Source organism: Tenrec ecaudatus, chromosome 6 (assembly GCF_050624435.1).
Source record: "Tenrec ecaudatus isolate mTenEca1 chromosome 6, mTenEca1.hap1, whole genome shotgun sequence".
NCBI classification, from domain to species: Eukaryota; Metazoa; Chordata; class Mammalia; order Afrosoricida; family Tenrecidae; genus Tenrec; species Tenrec ecaudatus.
The window spans coordinates 76948639-76965547 of NC_134535.1; the positions used below are offsets into that span (position 1 = coordinate 76948639).

The 16909-nt window shown below is 35.0% G+C and overlaps 3 protein-coding genes across 3 annotated transcripts; all 3 read right to left on the reverse strand.

The window, feature by feature from the left end:
- Positions 1-477: 477 nt before the first annotated feature.
- LOC142450918 (olfactory receptor 6C2-like) lies at positions 478-1452 on the reverse strand. The gene has a single exon (XM_075552853.1). It carries the CDS (start codon positions 1411-1413, stop codon positions 478-480), a length of 936 nt encoding a protein of 311 aa, XP_075408968.1. The 5' UTR covers positions 1414-1452.
- A 3282-nt stretch (positions 1453-4734) lies between these two features.
- LOC142450919 (olfactory receptor 6C2-like) lies at positions 4735-5706 on the reverse strand. Its single transcript, XM_075552854.1, has one exon. It carries the CDS (start codon positions 5668-5670, stop codon positions 4735-4737), a length of 936 nt encoding a protein of 311 aa, XP_075408969.1. The 5' UTR covers positions 5671-5706.
- A 3258-nt stretch (positions 5707-8964) lies between these two features.
- On the reverse strand, positions 8965-11799 carry LOC142450920 (olfactory receptor 6C2-like). Its single transcript, XM_075552855.1, has 2 exons — positions 11783-11799; positions 8965-9925 (listed from the first exon to the last, which is right to left on the reverse strand). The coding sequence occupies exon 2, from the start codon at positions 9898-9900 to the stop codon at positions 8965-8967; it is 936 nt and encodes a 311-aa protein (XP_075408970.1). The 5' UTR covers positions 9901-9925; positions 11783-11799.
- Positions 11800-16909: the final 5110 nt, after the last annotated feature.

Sequence of the window (16909 nt, forward strand, 5' to 3'; positions counted from 1 at the left end):
TTTCTCAATACTGAAAGTATTTTTATTCTCTTTCTAAAATCCTTTTCACATTTTAAATAGGCTATACATATCCTGTTAAAGGCCTTTACATAAAGTTCCTCTTATTTCACATGCTTTTTTATCCACAGGTATATGTTGAGTGAAACAAAGATAGAAAGGTTTTCCTTACTTGTGTCCGACTGAACTAGTGGTTTTATTGTAATGAAGATTTAATATTACAAAATTAGTTCTATTCCCAAAACAGAGTTCATGAGCTCTGTTTACCTAATCTCTTAAGGAGATGCAAATCATTCTCAAATGTTGTTTTGAAAGCAGCAATAAGAGAAAAACTTCATGAGAGTTCCTGGAAGCTACTTCAAAGAAATGTTGACAATATTAAGGTTGAAAAAAATACATTGCTAAAAATAAATTAGGTTATAGATTTGGAGAAGAAACTGTGTGGTGCCAGTTCTCTTTCCTTTTGAGAATAACATGAGGTCACTTACTTGAGATCAATGCAAGTCGTCTAAGTGAAACTTTGAAAGCATTCTGAACTTGGCTGTTCCTCAGGGTATAAATGAATGGATTCAAAGTCGGAGAAACAGAAGAAAAAAGCAGTGAAACCACTTTGTTAACAGTCACTTGGTCCTTCGCTGCCGGGTTCATATAAATGAAAATGCAGGTGCCGTAGGTGATTGATACCACAATCATGTGGGAAGAACAAGTGGAAAAGGCCTTTTTCCTCTGCTGGACAGAAGGGAATCTAAATATTGTCTTGATGATACTGCCATATGACAGAACGACACAAGTGAGAGTCAGATTTAGGGTCAGCACAGCGCAGATATTAACTGTCTGTTCCAAAGTCCATGTGTCGGAGCATGCGATTTTCACTAGGGGAAATGCATCACAGCCAAAATGGTCAATCATATTAGAATCACAGAATACTAGATTTAAACCCAGGCTAAGTGGTGGGATTAATACACACAAACCAGCTACCCAGCAACTGACAATGAGGATCCTACAGACTCTGATGCTCATGATGGTGACATAATGTAAAGGCTTGCAGATGGCCACATAGCGGTCATAGGACATGGCAGCCAACAGGAAAAACTCTGTGACTCCACAGAGGTCGATAAAAAACACTTGGATCATACAGGCATTATAGGTAATGACCTTGTCACCTGTTGCTATGCTATACAAGTATCTGGGAATACAAGCAGAGGTGAAGGAGATTTCCAAAAAGGAAAAGTTTTTTAAGAAAAAGTACATAGGAGTTTTCAGGTGAGAATCCACAAAGGTGAGTGTGATGATGGTCAGGTTCCCTGTTGTACTCAGCATGTAGGTGAGAAAGAGAAAGATGAAAATCAGGACCTGCAGCTGAGGGTCATCTGTCAGTCCCTGCAGAATGAATGTTGTCACTGTGCCATTTTTCATCACTGACTTTTGACTTCTGTCCAATCTGTATGTGATAATCAGGGAAAATGTCAAAAAAATTTTAAAAAGTCAATAAGTGAGACTTTTATTCTACATCACTGTTTTAAAGGTCTTGAGGTCTTAGTTTATCAATTTTTAAGGTTTTTCCCACGTAACAGAAACAGATAACCGGTGGAATATAACTGCGAGTCGGATCTCATCTCACGACATTTAACAACTAACAAGTATATATAATTAGGAAACATGTGTTTACTACACACATTCTAAAGCAAAGCTTGACGTCTTTGTTCAAAGTAAAAATGATTGCTTTTAGGTTGAGTGTTTATTTTTACAAACAACCCTAAATATGGTTGCTACACTCAACACAATCTAGTTTTTTTCCATATGTGCATTACCTTTACAGATTATATGCTTTACACATATATCTTACAAAATAATGTATGTCCTTGTTCCCTTCGATCTTTCCATCTAAAACATAATATCTTCTTCTGCTGATGCTGCTTTTCTCTAATAATAGATATTTAATCCATAAGTCACATTCCTGTAAATGTTTAGCTTGTAATAAACATCTTCGCATTTCTCTTTCAGATTTCAACCATTAATTACAGCATTAAGGATGAAAATTTTTACAATATAGTGTCAACCCATCAAAGTTTGAAGTTTTCTGATATTAATAAATGGAAAATTTTTCCTTGTGCTCCAAGTTCATTTGTTTATAAGCATTTTCTTTCCGTTACTTAATTCATTGTATCTTTACTGAATTAGGGACAGAATGAACTGTTAGTATTTTCCCTATTCATAGTGTTACTAAGATAAAGGAGAGGTTCATAATTTATCTGAAATTAGAATAGTCTTATAAAACTTAATCTCTCATTTAGAGAAAATTAAGAATTTATCAGATTTTTGTCAAATAACTGGAGCATTCTATGTTTGATTGCCAACTCTATCTACTCCCTCTCCTTTCCCGGCCCCTAATTCTCCTTAGAAACTTTTGTCTTGTACTTCAAAATTAGCTACAGTAACATAAACTTAGCATATTTCGAACAAAATACCTTGAAGGTGGGGTAGTTGGTAAGTAAATATATGAGGCCATGTGTGATAAATGTGTAAACACATAATATCAAATTGATATATAGAAGTTTTCATTTTTGACCGTCTTTTCTCCAATATTTTCTCCAAATTTTTCAAGTAACCTGTTCACCATGGTAAATCTTTTTTCCATTATTAAAACTTCCTGCATTTAAAAATAATCAAAATATGTATTTTTGCCCAAATATTATTGTTTTCTTGCTCATGTTGATGTGTGAGATTGAGGGAACATTTTACTATATAACAAAGTTTATATGAGCCCTGGTGAGGTTGTGTGTTCTATGCTGGCTGTTAGCCACTAAGACAGCAGACTGAGACCCCAAGATTCTCATAAGAGGAAGAGGAGGCTGGTTACTGCCATGAAAAAGCACAGACTCAGAAACCCACAGGACCCGCTCTACTCTCTTCTAGAAAGTTGCACGAGTCAGAATTAACATGATGTTCCTGAGAATTTTTTTCTTAAAAAAATTATTATACAGATCGATACTGATTTCTGTTTATTCTTACTTTCAATTAACTTTTCAAAATAACACAACATCTGTAATAAAATTCTGCCATTTTAGCCATTCTATTTTTCTTTTGGGGAGTGAACACGCAGGGCTATTCTTCTACATGTCTGCGCACACACACATACTGGACTGCTGTTAATTTGGTTGCGTGTAGAGCCAGAGCTTCCCTTGATAAATCTTAAATTAAATCAGATTCAGAGAGTTTATATTATTCATAAAACCTTCCCAAATCAAGGCATTTATCAATACAAGAGAAATTTATTCTGAAAAATGACACAGTATATCTTAGACATATACGAAAAATATAAATCATCCTGGAATTCCACTTTATTTTCAGAGGTAAATGTGACCTATATATTACAAAGGGACATCCAATAAAAGAGACAAACTTTGTCATACTTACTCATCTGCTAGTAAATAAGGATTTATGATGATTGTTACAACAAAGCAATATTGAAAGCGCAATGGTGAAAGTGATATTTTTATAAAGACATTTATTTCTTTAAAACCATTGGCAGTTTCAGTAATTGTACTTCCAGGAATTGTCATGCATAGCAAGGTGGACAGATTTTGTCACAATGGGCTTAGTGCAATTAATATCCCAGGCGTATATTCTTCTATCTCCATCACATTATAAACATAAATTACTCTAAGGGATGGGGAATGTCAGGCACTCCACCTGGACATTGGTGAAGGAGACAATAATCTCAGGAACATCTGAGAGCAAGAAATGCTTCACAATGGCATGTACATCTCTTTGTAAGAACAAAAATTGCTGAGCATGCCTTAAAGTGATTATACAAGACATCCCTGGTGGGTACATTCAAGAGACATTAATGCATTTTCTGAGTAATAAAATTTGGCAAAGTAACATTGGTTTCAGGTTAAATGTGTCCTTAGAGACAAAAGGATGATGCAGTAGTACCAGACACTTGGGAAGGAAGACAGTGTGTTATTTTTAAAAAGGTAGCTAATTAAAAAAGTATTTTTTGATTTTAGCATATATAATATATATTTTTCTTTATTGTGTGATTATAGTCCTCTATTAAATAATGTAAACTCTTTTATATCATTGGATAATTTTACTCATATATGTAAAATGACACTTTATAGTTGCATGAGACATCTTCTTCATTACAGACTTAATATTTCCATCTCTACTTCTGTAAATACACAATAATTGCCTTTACTCATAATACATAAATATTTGCATCTACATCTTTTAACCGGTTACCAAAGCATGCTTTCATATATTTAACAACATGTTGGTTTAATACATACTGGAATATACATTTAAGTTACATCTAATTTTCAGGTATTAGAGCTATTCATTTGATTGTGTATCTTTTATTTAATTAATGTTTGAGTTAAACATGTAATGCTAGTAACCTCTCTATCAACAGCCTCCATGTGCTGATATTTTTCATGGATGTGAGAATAATTTATAGAAGTGAAATTTCTAGATAAAAATGTTATTTCGTACGTACAAATACTGGTTAATATCAAAAAGGACCCAAAAGATTAGCTTATGTCAGACATCTGCTAATAGATTAATTGGTAGACATAACTTTTGTTTTCATGCTCATGCATATTTTCTTCTTTTAAATATGTACATGTGTATTTAAAGATAACACATCTCTTAAAATATCATTGATGATTTTAGGATTCTAGTTCATGGCTTTATAAATCTGATCTATCTACTTTTTCAAAATGAGATTTTCTGTTACTTAGTTGAGAGAAAAACAAGTCTTTTGATTGAGTCCTTGAAGGCTTTTTTAACTTGGCTGTTCCTCAGGGTATAAATGAATGGATTCAAAGTCGGAGAAACAGAAGAAACAAGCAATGAAACCACTTTGTTAACGGTCACTTCTTCCTTTGCTGCCGGGTTCATATAGATGAAAATGCAGGTGCCGTAGGTGATTGATACCACAATCATGTGGGAAGAACAGGTGGAAAAGGCCTTTTTCCTCTCCTGGACAGAAGGGAATCTAAATATTGTCTTGATGATACTGCCATATGACAGAACGACACAAGTGAGAGTCAGATTTAGGGTCAGCACAGCACAGATGTTAACTGTCTGTTCCAAAGTCCAAGTGTCTGAGCATGCGATTTTCATGAGGGGAAATGCATCACAGGCAAAATGGTCAAGGATATTAGAGTCACAGAATTCCAGATTAAAACCCAGGCTAAGTGGTGGGAGTATTACACACAAACCAGCTACCCAGCAACTGACAATGAGGATCCTACAGACTCTGATGCTCATGATGGTGACATAATGTAAAGGCTTGCAGATGGCCACGTAGCGGTCAAAGGACATGGCAGCCAGCAGGAAAAACTCTGTGACTCCACAGAGGTCAATAAAAAACACTTGTATCATACAGGCATTATAAGTAATGACCTTGTCCCCCGTTGCTATGCTATACAAATATCTGGGAATACAAGCAGAAGTGAAGGAAATTTCCAAAAAGGAAAAGTTTTTTAAGAAAAAGTACATAGGTGTTTTCAGGTGAGAATCCACAAAGGTGAGTGCGATGATGGTCAGGTTCCCGGTTACACTCAGCATGTAGGTGAGAAAGAGAAAGATGAAAATCAGGACCTGCAGCTGAGGGTCATCTGTCAGTCCCTGCAGAATGAATGCTGTTACTGTGCCATTTTTCATCACTGACTTTTGACTTCTGCCCAATCTGTATGTGGTATTCAGGAAAAATTTTAAACATCTTTAAAAAAGTTAATACAGTGAAATTTTATTCTACATCACTGTTTTAAAAATCTTGAGGTCTTAATCTATCATTTTTTAATGTTTTTTCTCACTTAACTGAAACAGATAACTGATGGAATATAATTTTGTGAGTCGGATCTCACCTCACGACATCTAACAACAAATAACAATATATAATAGGAAATGCATGTTTACTACACACCTTCTAAAAGAAAGCTTGACATCTTTGTTCAAAGTAAAAATGATTGTTTTTTGATTGAGTGTTTATTTTTATGAACAACCCTAAACATTGCTGTTACACTCAACAAAATGCAGTTTTTTTCCTTATGTATATATCCTTTATAGATTATATGTTTACACTTATCTCTTACAAAAATAATGAGGATCCTGGTTCACCTCAATCTTTCCATTTAACATATTATGTCTTCTTCTGCGGATGTAGCTTTCCTCTAATAATAGATATTTAATCCATAAGTCAAATTCCTGTAGACTTTTACTTTGTGATAAATTGCTTGGCATATCCGTTTCAGACTCCTGCCATTAATTACAGCAATAAGGATTTAAAAGTTTCCAATATAGTGTCAGCATATCAAAGTTCGAAGTGTTCTGATATTAATGAATGGAAAATGTTTCCTTTGTGCTCCAAATTTATTTGTTTTATAAGCAATTTCATTCCATTACTTAATTCATTGTATCTTTACTGAATTAGGGACAGAATGAACTGTTAATATTTTCCCTATTCATAGTGTTACTAAGATAAGGAAGAGGTTTATAATTTATCTGAAAGTTAGATTAGTCATTAACTTTAATCTCTCATTTTGAAAAAATAAATTATCAGATTTTTGTCAAATAACTGGAGCAGTCTATGTTTGATTGCCAACTGTACCTGCTCCCTCTCTTCCCCCTATATCCTCCTTAGGTATTTTTGTCATGTATAATACAACTTAGCTACAGTAACATAAAAATTAGCATATTTCGGAACAAACTACCTTGAAGGTGGGGTAGTTGGTAAGTAAATATATGAGGCCATGTGTGATAAATATGTAAACACATAATATCAAATTGAGATATAGAAGAGTTTTCATTTTTGACCGTCTTTTCTCCAATATTTTCTCCAAATTTTTCAAGTAGCCTGTTCACCATGGTAAATCTTTTTTCCATTATTAAAACTTTCTGTGTTTTAAAATAATCAAAATATATATTTTGCCCAAATATTATTGTTTTCTTGCTTATGTTGATGTGTGAGATTGAGGGAACATTTTACTATATAATAAAGTTTATATGAGCCCTGGTGAGGTTGTGTGTTCTATGCTGGCTGTTAACCACTAAGACAGCAGACTGAGACCCCAAGATTCCCATAAGAGGAAGAGGAGCCTGGTTACTGCCATGAAAAAGCACAGACTCAGAAACCCACAGGACCCGCTCTACTCTCTTCTAGAAAGTTGCACGAGTCAGAATTAACTTGATGTTCCTGAGAATTTTTTTCTTAAAAAAATTATTATACAGATCGATACTGATTTCTGTTTATTCTTACTTTCAATTAACTTTTCAAAATAACACAACATCTGTAATAAAATTCTTCCATTTTAGCCATTATACTATTCTTTTGGGGAGTGAACACGCAGGGCTATTCTTCTACATGTCTGTGCACACACACGTACTGGACTGCTGTTAATTTGGTTGCGTGTAGAGCCAGAGCTTCCCTTGATAAATCTTAAATTAAATCAGATTCAGAGAGTTTATATTATTCATAAAACCTTCCCAAATCAAGGCATTTATCAATACAAGAGAAATTTATTCTGAATAAAATGACACATCATAAGTTAGATACATACGAAAAATATAAATCATCCTGGAATTCCACTTTATTTTCAGAAGTAAATGTGACCTATATATTACAAAGGGATATCTAATAAAAGAGACAAACTTTGTCATACTTACTCATCTGCTAGTAAATAAGGATTTATGATGGTTGTTTCAACAAAACAATATTGAGACTGCAATGGTGAAAGTGATATTTTTATAAAGACATTTATATCTTTAAAATAACTGGCAGTTTCAGTAATCGTGCTTCCAGGAATTGTCATGCCTCACAAGTTGGACAGATTTTGTCACAATGGGCGTAGTGCAATTAATATCCCAGGCGTATATTCTTCTATCTCCATCACATTATAAACATAAATTACTCTAAGGGATGGGGAATGTCAGGCACTCCACCTGGACATTGGTGAAGGAGACAATAATCTCAGGAACATCTGAGAGCAAGAAATGCTTCACAATGTCATGTACAGCTCTTTGTAAGAACAAAAATTGCTGAGCATGCCTTAAAGTGATTATACAAGACATCCCTGGTGGGTACATTCAGAGACATTAATGCATTTTCTGAGTAATAAAATTTGGCAAAAAACAAGTAACATTGGTTTCAGGTTAAATGTGTCCTTGGAGACAAAAGGATGATGCAGTAGTACCAGACACTTGAGAAGGAAGAGAGTGTGTTATTTAAAATAGGTAGCTAATTTTAAAAGTATTTTTGATTGTAGCATTTATTATATTTAATTTTCTTTATTATGTCATTATAGTCCTATATTAAATAATGTAAACTCTTTTATATCATTGGATAATTTTACTCATATATGTAAAATGAAACTTTATAGTTACATGAGACATCTTCTTACATTACACTTAATATTTTCAATTTCCAATTTCTGAAAATACACTATTTCCATTACTTTTAAATACATAATTATTTGCAACTACATCTTTTAACTGGTTACCAAAGCATGCTTTCATATATTTAAAAACATGTTGGTTTAGTACATACTGTAATATACATTTAAGTTACATCTGATTTTGAGCTATTAGTAAAGCAAATCATTTGATTGTTTATCCTTTAAATAATGTTTGAGTTAAATATATATTGTTAGTAACCATTCTATCAACAGCCTCCATATACTGAAATTTTGCATGGATGAGGGAATATTTTATAGAAATACTTACAAATGCTGGTTAATATCAAAAAGGACCCAAAAGCTTAGCTTATGTCAGACATTTGCTAATAGATTAATTAGTAAACATTACTTTTAGTTCCTTGCTCATGCATATTTTCTTCTTTTAAATATGTTAAATGTGTATTTTAAGAGAATACATCTTTTAAAATATCATTGATGATTTTTAGATTCTAGTTAATGGCTTTATACATCAGATCTATCTACGTTTTCAAAATTAGTTTTTCTGTTACTTAGTTGAGAGAAAAGCAAGTCTTTTGATTGAGTCCTTGAAGGCTTTTTTAACTTGGCTGTTCCTCAGGGTATAAATGAATGGATTCAAAGTCGGAGAAACAGAAGAAACAAGCAATGAAACCACTTTGTTAACGGTCACTTCTTCCTTTGCTGCCGGGTTCATATAGATGAAAATGCAGGTGCCGTAGGTGATTGATACCACAATCATGTGGGAAGAACAGGTGGAAAAGGCCTTTTTCCTCTGCTGGACAGAAGGGAATCTAAATATTGTCTTGATGATACTGCCATATGACAGAACGACACAAGTGAGAGTCAGATTTAGGGTCAGCACAGCACAGATGTTAACTGTCTGTTCCATAAACCATGTGTTGGAGCATGCAATTTTCACCAGAGGAAATGCATCACAGCCAAAATGATCAATCATATTAGAATCACAGAATACTAGGTTTAAACCCAGGCTAAGTGGCGGGATTATTACACACAAACCAGCTACCCAGCAACTGACAATGAGGATCCTACAGACTCTGATGCTCATGATGGTGACATAATGTAAAGGCTTGCAGATGGCCACATAGCGGTCAAAGGACATGGCAGCCAACAGGAAAAACTCTGTGACTCCGCAGAGGTCGGTAAAAAACACTTGCACAACACAGGCATTGTAGGTAATGACCTTGTCACCTGTTGCTATGCTATACAAGTATCTGGGAATACAAGCAGAGGTGAAGGAGATTTCCAAAAAGGAAAAGTTTTTTAAGAAAAAGTACATAGGTGTTTTCAGGTGAGCATCCACAAAGGTGAGTGTGATGATGGTCAGGTTCCCAGTTACACTCAGCATGTAGGTAAGAAGGAGAAAAATGAAAAGCAGAACCTGTAGGTCAGGATCATCTGTCAGTCCCAGCAGAATGAATGTTGTAATCGTATTGTTTCTCATCACCAACTTCTACCTTTCGTCCAATCTGTATATGGCAGAAAAAATTTCTTTCAAATGGTTTTAAAATTCCACATATTTAAAATTATATTCCTCATTACCCCCCTGTATGTGTTCCTTCTATCTTCTGTTATTTGTTTTAACATATGATTGCTGTAGAGGTATAATTTTGTAGATAGCAATAATATCCTTTCATGTTTAGGAGTTTCTCGCTATTCATAAATGAATTCATAAATGTTTGCCATAGCTGTATGACAGTTAGATGCTTTAAGTTATTATTACCTTTTGTTTTGTTTTGTCATCTTATACAATGTTAATACTTAACACAGACTGGGGCTCACCATATTTATTGGAGAGGAGAACTTTACTCTGGAATGGAGTTTCTTACTGTTTCTGCTTTATATTTACTGTTAATTTATGTGAAATCTGTCTTCTCTTTCCTCCCTGATCTTGTAGTGAAATGAGTTAATCTGTCTTCATTGTTGATACTTTTGCTAATGATCAATAGGATATTGGATATTGAATACAGAGAACAAGACTCTTTAGATTCAGATATCATGATACACTGCTCCACAAAATTTTCTCAAGCTTAAATACTTTCTATACTGAAAAAGACACAAATATTTCCAGTATACAGTCCATATCTTGAATTTTTCTTACATTCATGATAGAAGCAATTTGCCTTTAGGTATCTAGTTTATTTGCTTTACTAGCAGGCTTACTCCACTGTATACCTCGTATACCTCTGTTTCTTACCGAGAGGTGGCAGAGTTGACAGTGACTGTTTGCCGAGCTCACGGTTATCAAAACAGAAGCGCTGATGGAAGTTCATGGTCTACCTGAAAGGTATAAACTTCTTAGCAAAGTTAATCATTTTTATAATAACCATCAACTATAAAGAACAACTTTTCTCTTTTTTTCCACCCACGGAACCTACTTCTTTATTAATTTTGTTGCCCTTCCAACTGTGCATTAGTTATTGTGAAATGCTAACAAACTCTCCAACCTTATGACATTGTTCAATCTTCAAGGTATATCCTTTCTTATTCCTTGGATATTTCAACTTATTATATAGTAAACTTAATAAACAGAATAATTTTGAAATATAATTTTCTATTTATTCTCTCTCAAAAGTTTAAATGAACAAAAGGATCTTTAATAGTCTTTAAGTTTCAGTCAAATTATTATCCTATACACATTTTTATACATATAGAGAAACTTTATTACTTTTATTTTGCAGTTGAATATATAGGCCAAATTTCTTTTCATATATCTTAAGCTGATTTAGAGAAAGAGTTACTCATATCCTATGCATTAAAAAATTCCCAGGCAATGCCAATTACCCAGAAAAGACAAATCTTAGTCTAAATAATCACATCTCCCAAATACATCTTAGATGTATTAGTAAATTTATAAATTATTCTTGAAAGTGATTTATTTTATAAAGAAAATATTATCTAAATCCTTAAAAGGGAATTATAAATAAAAAGACAATTTTATCATATTTGGGTTTTTTTCAGAATTTCTTTTGGTTATTTAAATGTAGCAATATTAAACTATGATGTGGAAAGTAATGTTTTCATAAAGACATTAGCTTGTAATGTAAGCCTGTAACTCCTCTCCCAAGAAACTAGGTAGACTTCCACACAATAAGATTAGTACTATTATCAGCCCTCAAATAAATCCTACTATTATCTATCATTGAAAAGAAAATAAATTATCTACAAGTGCTGGGGTATGGCAGGAACTCAACTCTTCCAATGATGGAAGAGGTGATAGTCTAAATCAGCAAGTCAAGAAATCTTGTTAATAACTATTGGTTTCCACCCCCTTTTAAAGTTAACTTAAAATGCCAATAAGTGAAAAACAAAAGGTCCTTGGTGACCTACATGTAAGACTCATTAATATATTCTCTGCTAATATACGTGGCATACACACACAAAACAAACAGGCTTCAGAGGGACTGTGTCCTTGGGGATAGAGGAAAAGTCAGCAGTTTCAGGAACATGGAAAAAGGAGAACAAGATTGCATAAATTTCTTAACTAATTTTTAAACAACTTTCACACATACGTTCTAATGTGCTTGAATGATTATGAAATGAATATATTCATATAACATTATTTTATTATATTAAATACATTTTTAATATCATTAGAAGGTTTAATCAGATGAATTCAAGGAGTAGTTCATACATATGGCATTGTCTACATTATTGACTCTATCCTTCCCATTTTTCTCCAGATACATTATAATATAGATATGATATAGGAATTATAAACATTTGCAAGTATTTATTTTCATTCTGTATGAAACATAAAGAATATTTATTATTTTAATTTATCTTGTAATTATAATTTATGTTATTTCTAATTTTAACCATTAACCAGAATTAGCTACATGAATATCCTGGCTTTTATTTATTTATTTTCTGAATTAAATTTGTAATGTTTCTTTTTTCCTAGTTATCAGAAGCATCTTCATGTTAATGCTCTTGTATATGTGGAATAAATATTTGATAAATGTGAAATTCCTTGATCAAAATTGCATATTTACATATTTGTCTATCATTATAAAAATCCATAAGATTAGGTTCCTTAAAAACCATGCCATTAGAATTAAGTCATTATTGTACATAATTTTAATTTTCATGTCTATTTATATTTTGTTCTTTAAAATATAATAAAGGTGTTTTAACATTGTATTAGATCTTTAAAAGGGTTAGTGATTACTTTTAACCCATGGTTCACGGTTTTAAAACAGTGAAATATGATTTTTTTCTTTTTAATATTTAATATTTTACTAAAATATAAAATTACTACATAAACAGTATGCATGAAGTGTACAATTTGATATATGCTAATTTCTAGAAAGCATAGGCAAATTGAATATATAATAATGCTCCAATATTTTAATCTACCCCTTATTAATTTCTCTTTCTAGGCTACTTGTCTATAACTGTCGTTGATATCCAAGGACTGATAATTTTTTTCCTCCTGTAGATAAGTGTGTATTCTCCAGAATTTTATATAAATGGATCATGCAGCATGGACTGTGCTTGTACCGTTTATGTTATTCAGAATATTTTTATTTACTCATACCACTGTATTATTTATAATTCACTGTTCTATGTATGAGAAGAATCATTTTATAATATGACAAAATGTGTTTATCTATTTGGAATATATGAAATATAAATCTAAGTAGTCAGAGTCAAGATGACATTGAGGCAGAATCACCCACTTGGCACTCTTGTTGCTAGATCAGAAAATTAATAGGAAGGGAGACCAATAATGGGAGACAGGGTGCTAAATATAGATTCAGTATACCAGGGTCTGGTTCAGCCCTCCTCCAGTTATTTTTGTCCATGAAGCAACGCAAGAACTCGCTGAAATGCTCTACACTCACTGCATATGTCCATAGGCTCCACAAAATCCTTACCAGGTCCAGCAGGATGCTATCCACCTTTGCCCAGAATATGAGACCTGCGGTGAGCAGCAGTTTCCCTAGGTTTCTATCTAACAGTGGTTATGGTCCCATCCTCATGGAGAGCCTCTGAGAATTAGCCACAAGACGTCACAATGGAGTTCCACTCTCTGCTATCCTCCCTGTTGCTGCAGTCCAGGAACAGAGTGATTACATTGGCCACATGTTATCCCCCTCTCCCCAGCTCCACACCTCTCAGCCTGGGTAATGAGTGATAATTAAATAATAATTTGAGGCAATTCTAAAGCTGCTGGGATATTTACTTGTGACAGAACACGGTTCCTCAGAGCACAACTGGCAGGCTGTTTGGACAGTGACGGGAGTGACACAAGAGTACACCCGGGAGAGAATTCAGTTCCAGTCAGCCCCAAACCCACTCCACTGATCTGGTCATCTTCCCTGGGGGACAGTGTGGCACCGTCCCAATACAAGGGCACTCCACAAGCTCATTATGAAAAGGGTTTTTTTTCCCCCCGAGTCAAATTATATCCAGCTTCATTAAAGATACTTTTCATAAACAATCAGGGTATTCAGGCAGGACATGGGCAGATGATCATTAACAACATACAACTTTCAAACTCCCTTCTCCAATGGAATACCAAAACCAGAATGTCAGTGTTAAACCAACTGAAGTCTTCAGCTGATGCTCTGAACAGGGAAGGTGGACATTTCACATTTAGCATATTGTTTGAACAACTTTTCACAAGCCAACCCTGACTTACAGAAAATGAAATGAACACAGCAGAATTACCAATCTGAAGAACCACAATCGGACCAAAGGTAGCACTGCTCTTTTGAGGGATGGCATCACTGGAAAGTCCAGATCACCCAATATACTAACAACCAATGTTTTGAGGTCAGGTCCCAACAGGTCTCTGGGTTTGTGGGAGTCAAGTCTATGCTGAAGGCAGAGGGGAGAAGAAAGTATGGAGAAAGAAAAAACAAAACTATACTTTTTCCCTCTCACAAGGTGTTTGTGCCAAGGTGGCTAACGTGGGTCAATGTCAGGGAATCCCTTCTCCTGGGAAACCCAGAGGGAGTATCTCAAAATGAACAGGACAAGGTGTCTTTCACTCCATCCAGCTTTGGAGACAGCTTATGAGTGACATTTGCCTCGCTCACAAAACACAACAATGGAGTGTTCTCTGTGCTAATAACAGCTTAAAAAAAGTAAAACAACCTCAGTGACTAAGGGAGATATAGGGGACAGCACCGGAGACACAGTGTGGGAATTGCACCTGACCTGATCCCACCACACCAAGGCAAAGCACTGGGGGAGTGCAGCGGAACAGCAAGGGAATGGAGTGACAAGGTCCCCAGGGAATGCTGAAAGTGGACTTTGGGGCCAGGGCGTGGTGCCCCAACAGACTGGACTGGAAAACACTCCTAAGGGCCAACAAATGATCCTTGAACTAACTACAAGCTTTTCTTTTGTGGAAAAAAAAAGTAAAACAAAATTCTGCATTTTTATAAAACTTGATAAAATAGAAGTATTTCAAACTGTACAGTCACCAGAAGTACACAGTTATAAAAAATGCACACACTTCACTTGGCATCTCCAGCACCTTCAGCTTTCTGTGCCTGGTCTGTTTTGGTATCTCCATTTTTTGCAGGGCTTTTCCTGTCCTTGACAGGATCAGCTTAAAAGAGGAAGTTTTTTAAACAAACTAAAATGGATCTCAATTCCAGGCTGTGGTCTTTTGTGTTACTTTGACTGTGAGCCACCAGAACCCTGTCTTTTAACATACATTAACATAACAACATGAATCTCCAGAGCACAGCCTAGGACTTTAACAAAACTAAATAGGAAAAGCAAACAGGTTCTGAAAGCTACAGCCACAAATAAAAATTGGCTCTACCAGTTCTGGGATCCACAGAGTTTTTAAAAGGTTTAAAATTGTGGCCTGACAGGTCAGGCCAGTCCTGTGCCCACGCTATAGTCCTGCCCCAACCCAGACAGTGGCAAAACTAGTCTCCTGCCTCAGCCCAGATTTTGAGGCACCCCACCAGCAGTGGTCACTGCATTGACGTGGCCCTCAGCCTACATAGTTGTTCTACCCACCACACTAGAAGGCCACAGGTAGTCCTCAAAAACACTTACCAGTCACGCAGAGAAATTGCTCCGGGTTCTTTGGTCTCCAGAAACATGGCACCTACTTCCAAAATAACACACAAACAGCAACATACTTCAACATACTGGACATGAAAACAAAACAAAAAATAAAACACAACAGTGGAAGAAGTCGGAAACCTAATGACATCCATAGAAGAATCACATGCTGATCTGCCTCAGAAAGAAATCTTAAAAATGCTGCTTAAAGTAACACAGAATATGAGAGAAGCCACACAGAATAAGGATGCAATGATAGAGGAGATGAGGAAATTTTTAGAAGCAAACTTCCCGACCTTAATGAATGCAAACCAGACACTCACACAGGAAGCATAGAGGACACCAATTAGATTAAACTCCTGGAAGAACTCACTTAGGTACATAATAGTTAAATTATCCAACTTCAAGGAAAAAGAGAAATTTTAAGAGCAGCAAGCAAAAAAAAAGGTGGTCACATACAGTGATTCTCAGGTAAGAATATGCTCAGATCTATCAGCAGAAACCATGAAAAGGAGGACAGGTGGAATAACATCTTCTGAAAGCTGAACGTAAAAACACCTGCCTGAGAATCCTCTACCCTGCCAAATTATCTATTAAGATAGATGACAAGGTAAGAGTCTTCCAGGACAAGGAAAAACACAAAGAATATGCCATAAAGCACTCAAACCTGGGAACATCCTTGCCAACTCACTATGGTCAGAAGACCAACATCCAACAAGCACAAGCAGGAGATCACCAAATAGCACAACTCCTCCCTCAAGTGAACAGGCTGAAAACAATTAACAAGATCACATTGTCTCAGAAGGAAAGGAAAAGAATGAATTCCCCACACAGACATAGCACACTGATACTAATGGAAATAGGAAAACGCCCAACACAAAAGGTACAAGATGACAGCGATGAATCCACAGATGGTGGTAATAACTCTGAATGTCAACAGCCTCAACGTGCCCATTAAAAGACAAAGGTTAGCGAACTGGCTCAGAATACATAACTCATCAATCTGTTCCCTGCAAGAGACACACCTTAAGCTCACAGACAAAAACAGATTAACTATGAAAGGCTGGCGGAAAATATACCATGCAATTGGCAACTTAATAAAGCAGGGGCTGTAATATTAACCTCCAACAAAATTGACCTTAAGGGGCAAACAATAACAAGTAATGCTCAAAGGATTAATAGACAAGGAACCAGTGAGCATAATAAATATAAACATACCTAATAAGAGATCCGTGAAATTTTCAAACACATTATTCAAAGATGAAAAATGAAATCAAACTCAACAATCCTAGTAGGTGACTTTAATACACTGCTATCAGAGAAAGGTAGATCAATGGGAAAGAAGCTTATTAAGAGGGCTACTGAGCTAAACACTACAATTAGGCAACTGTATATGATAGACATTTACAGTTATTCAT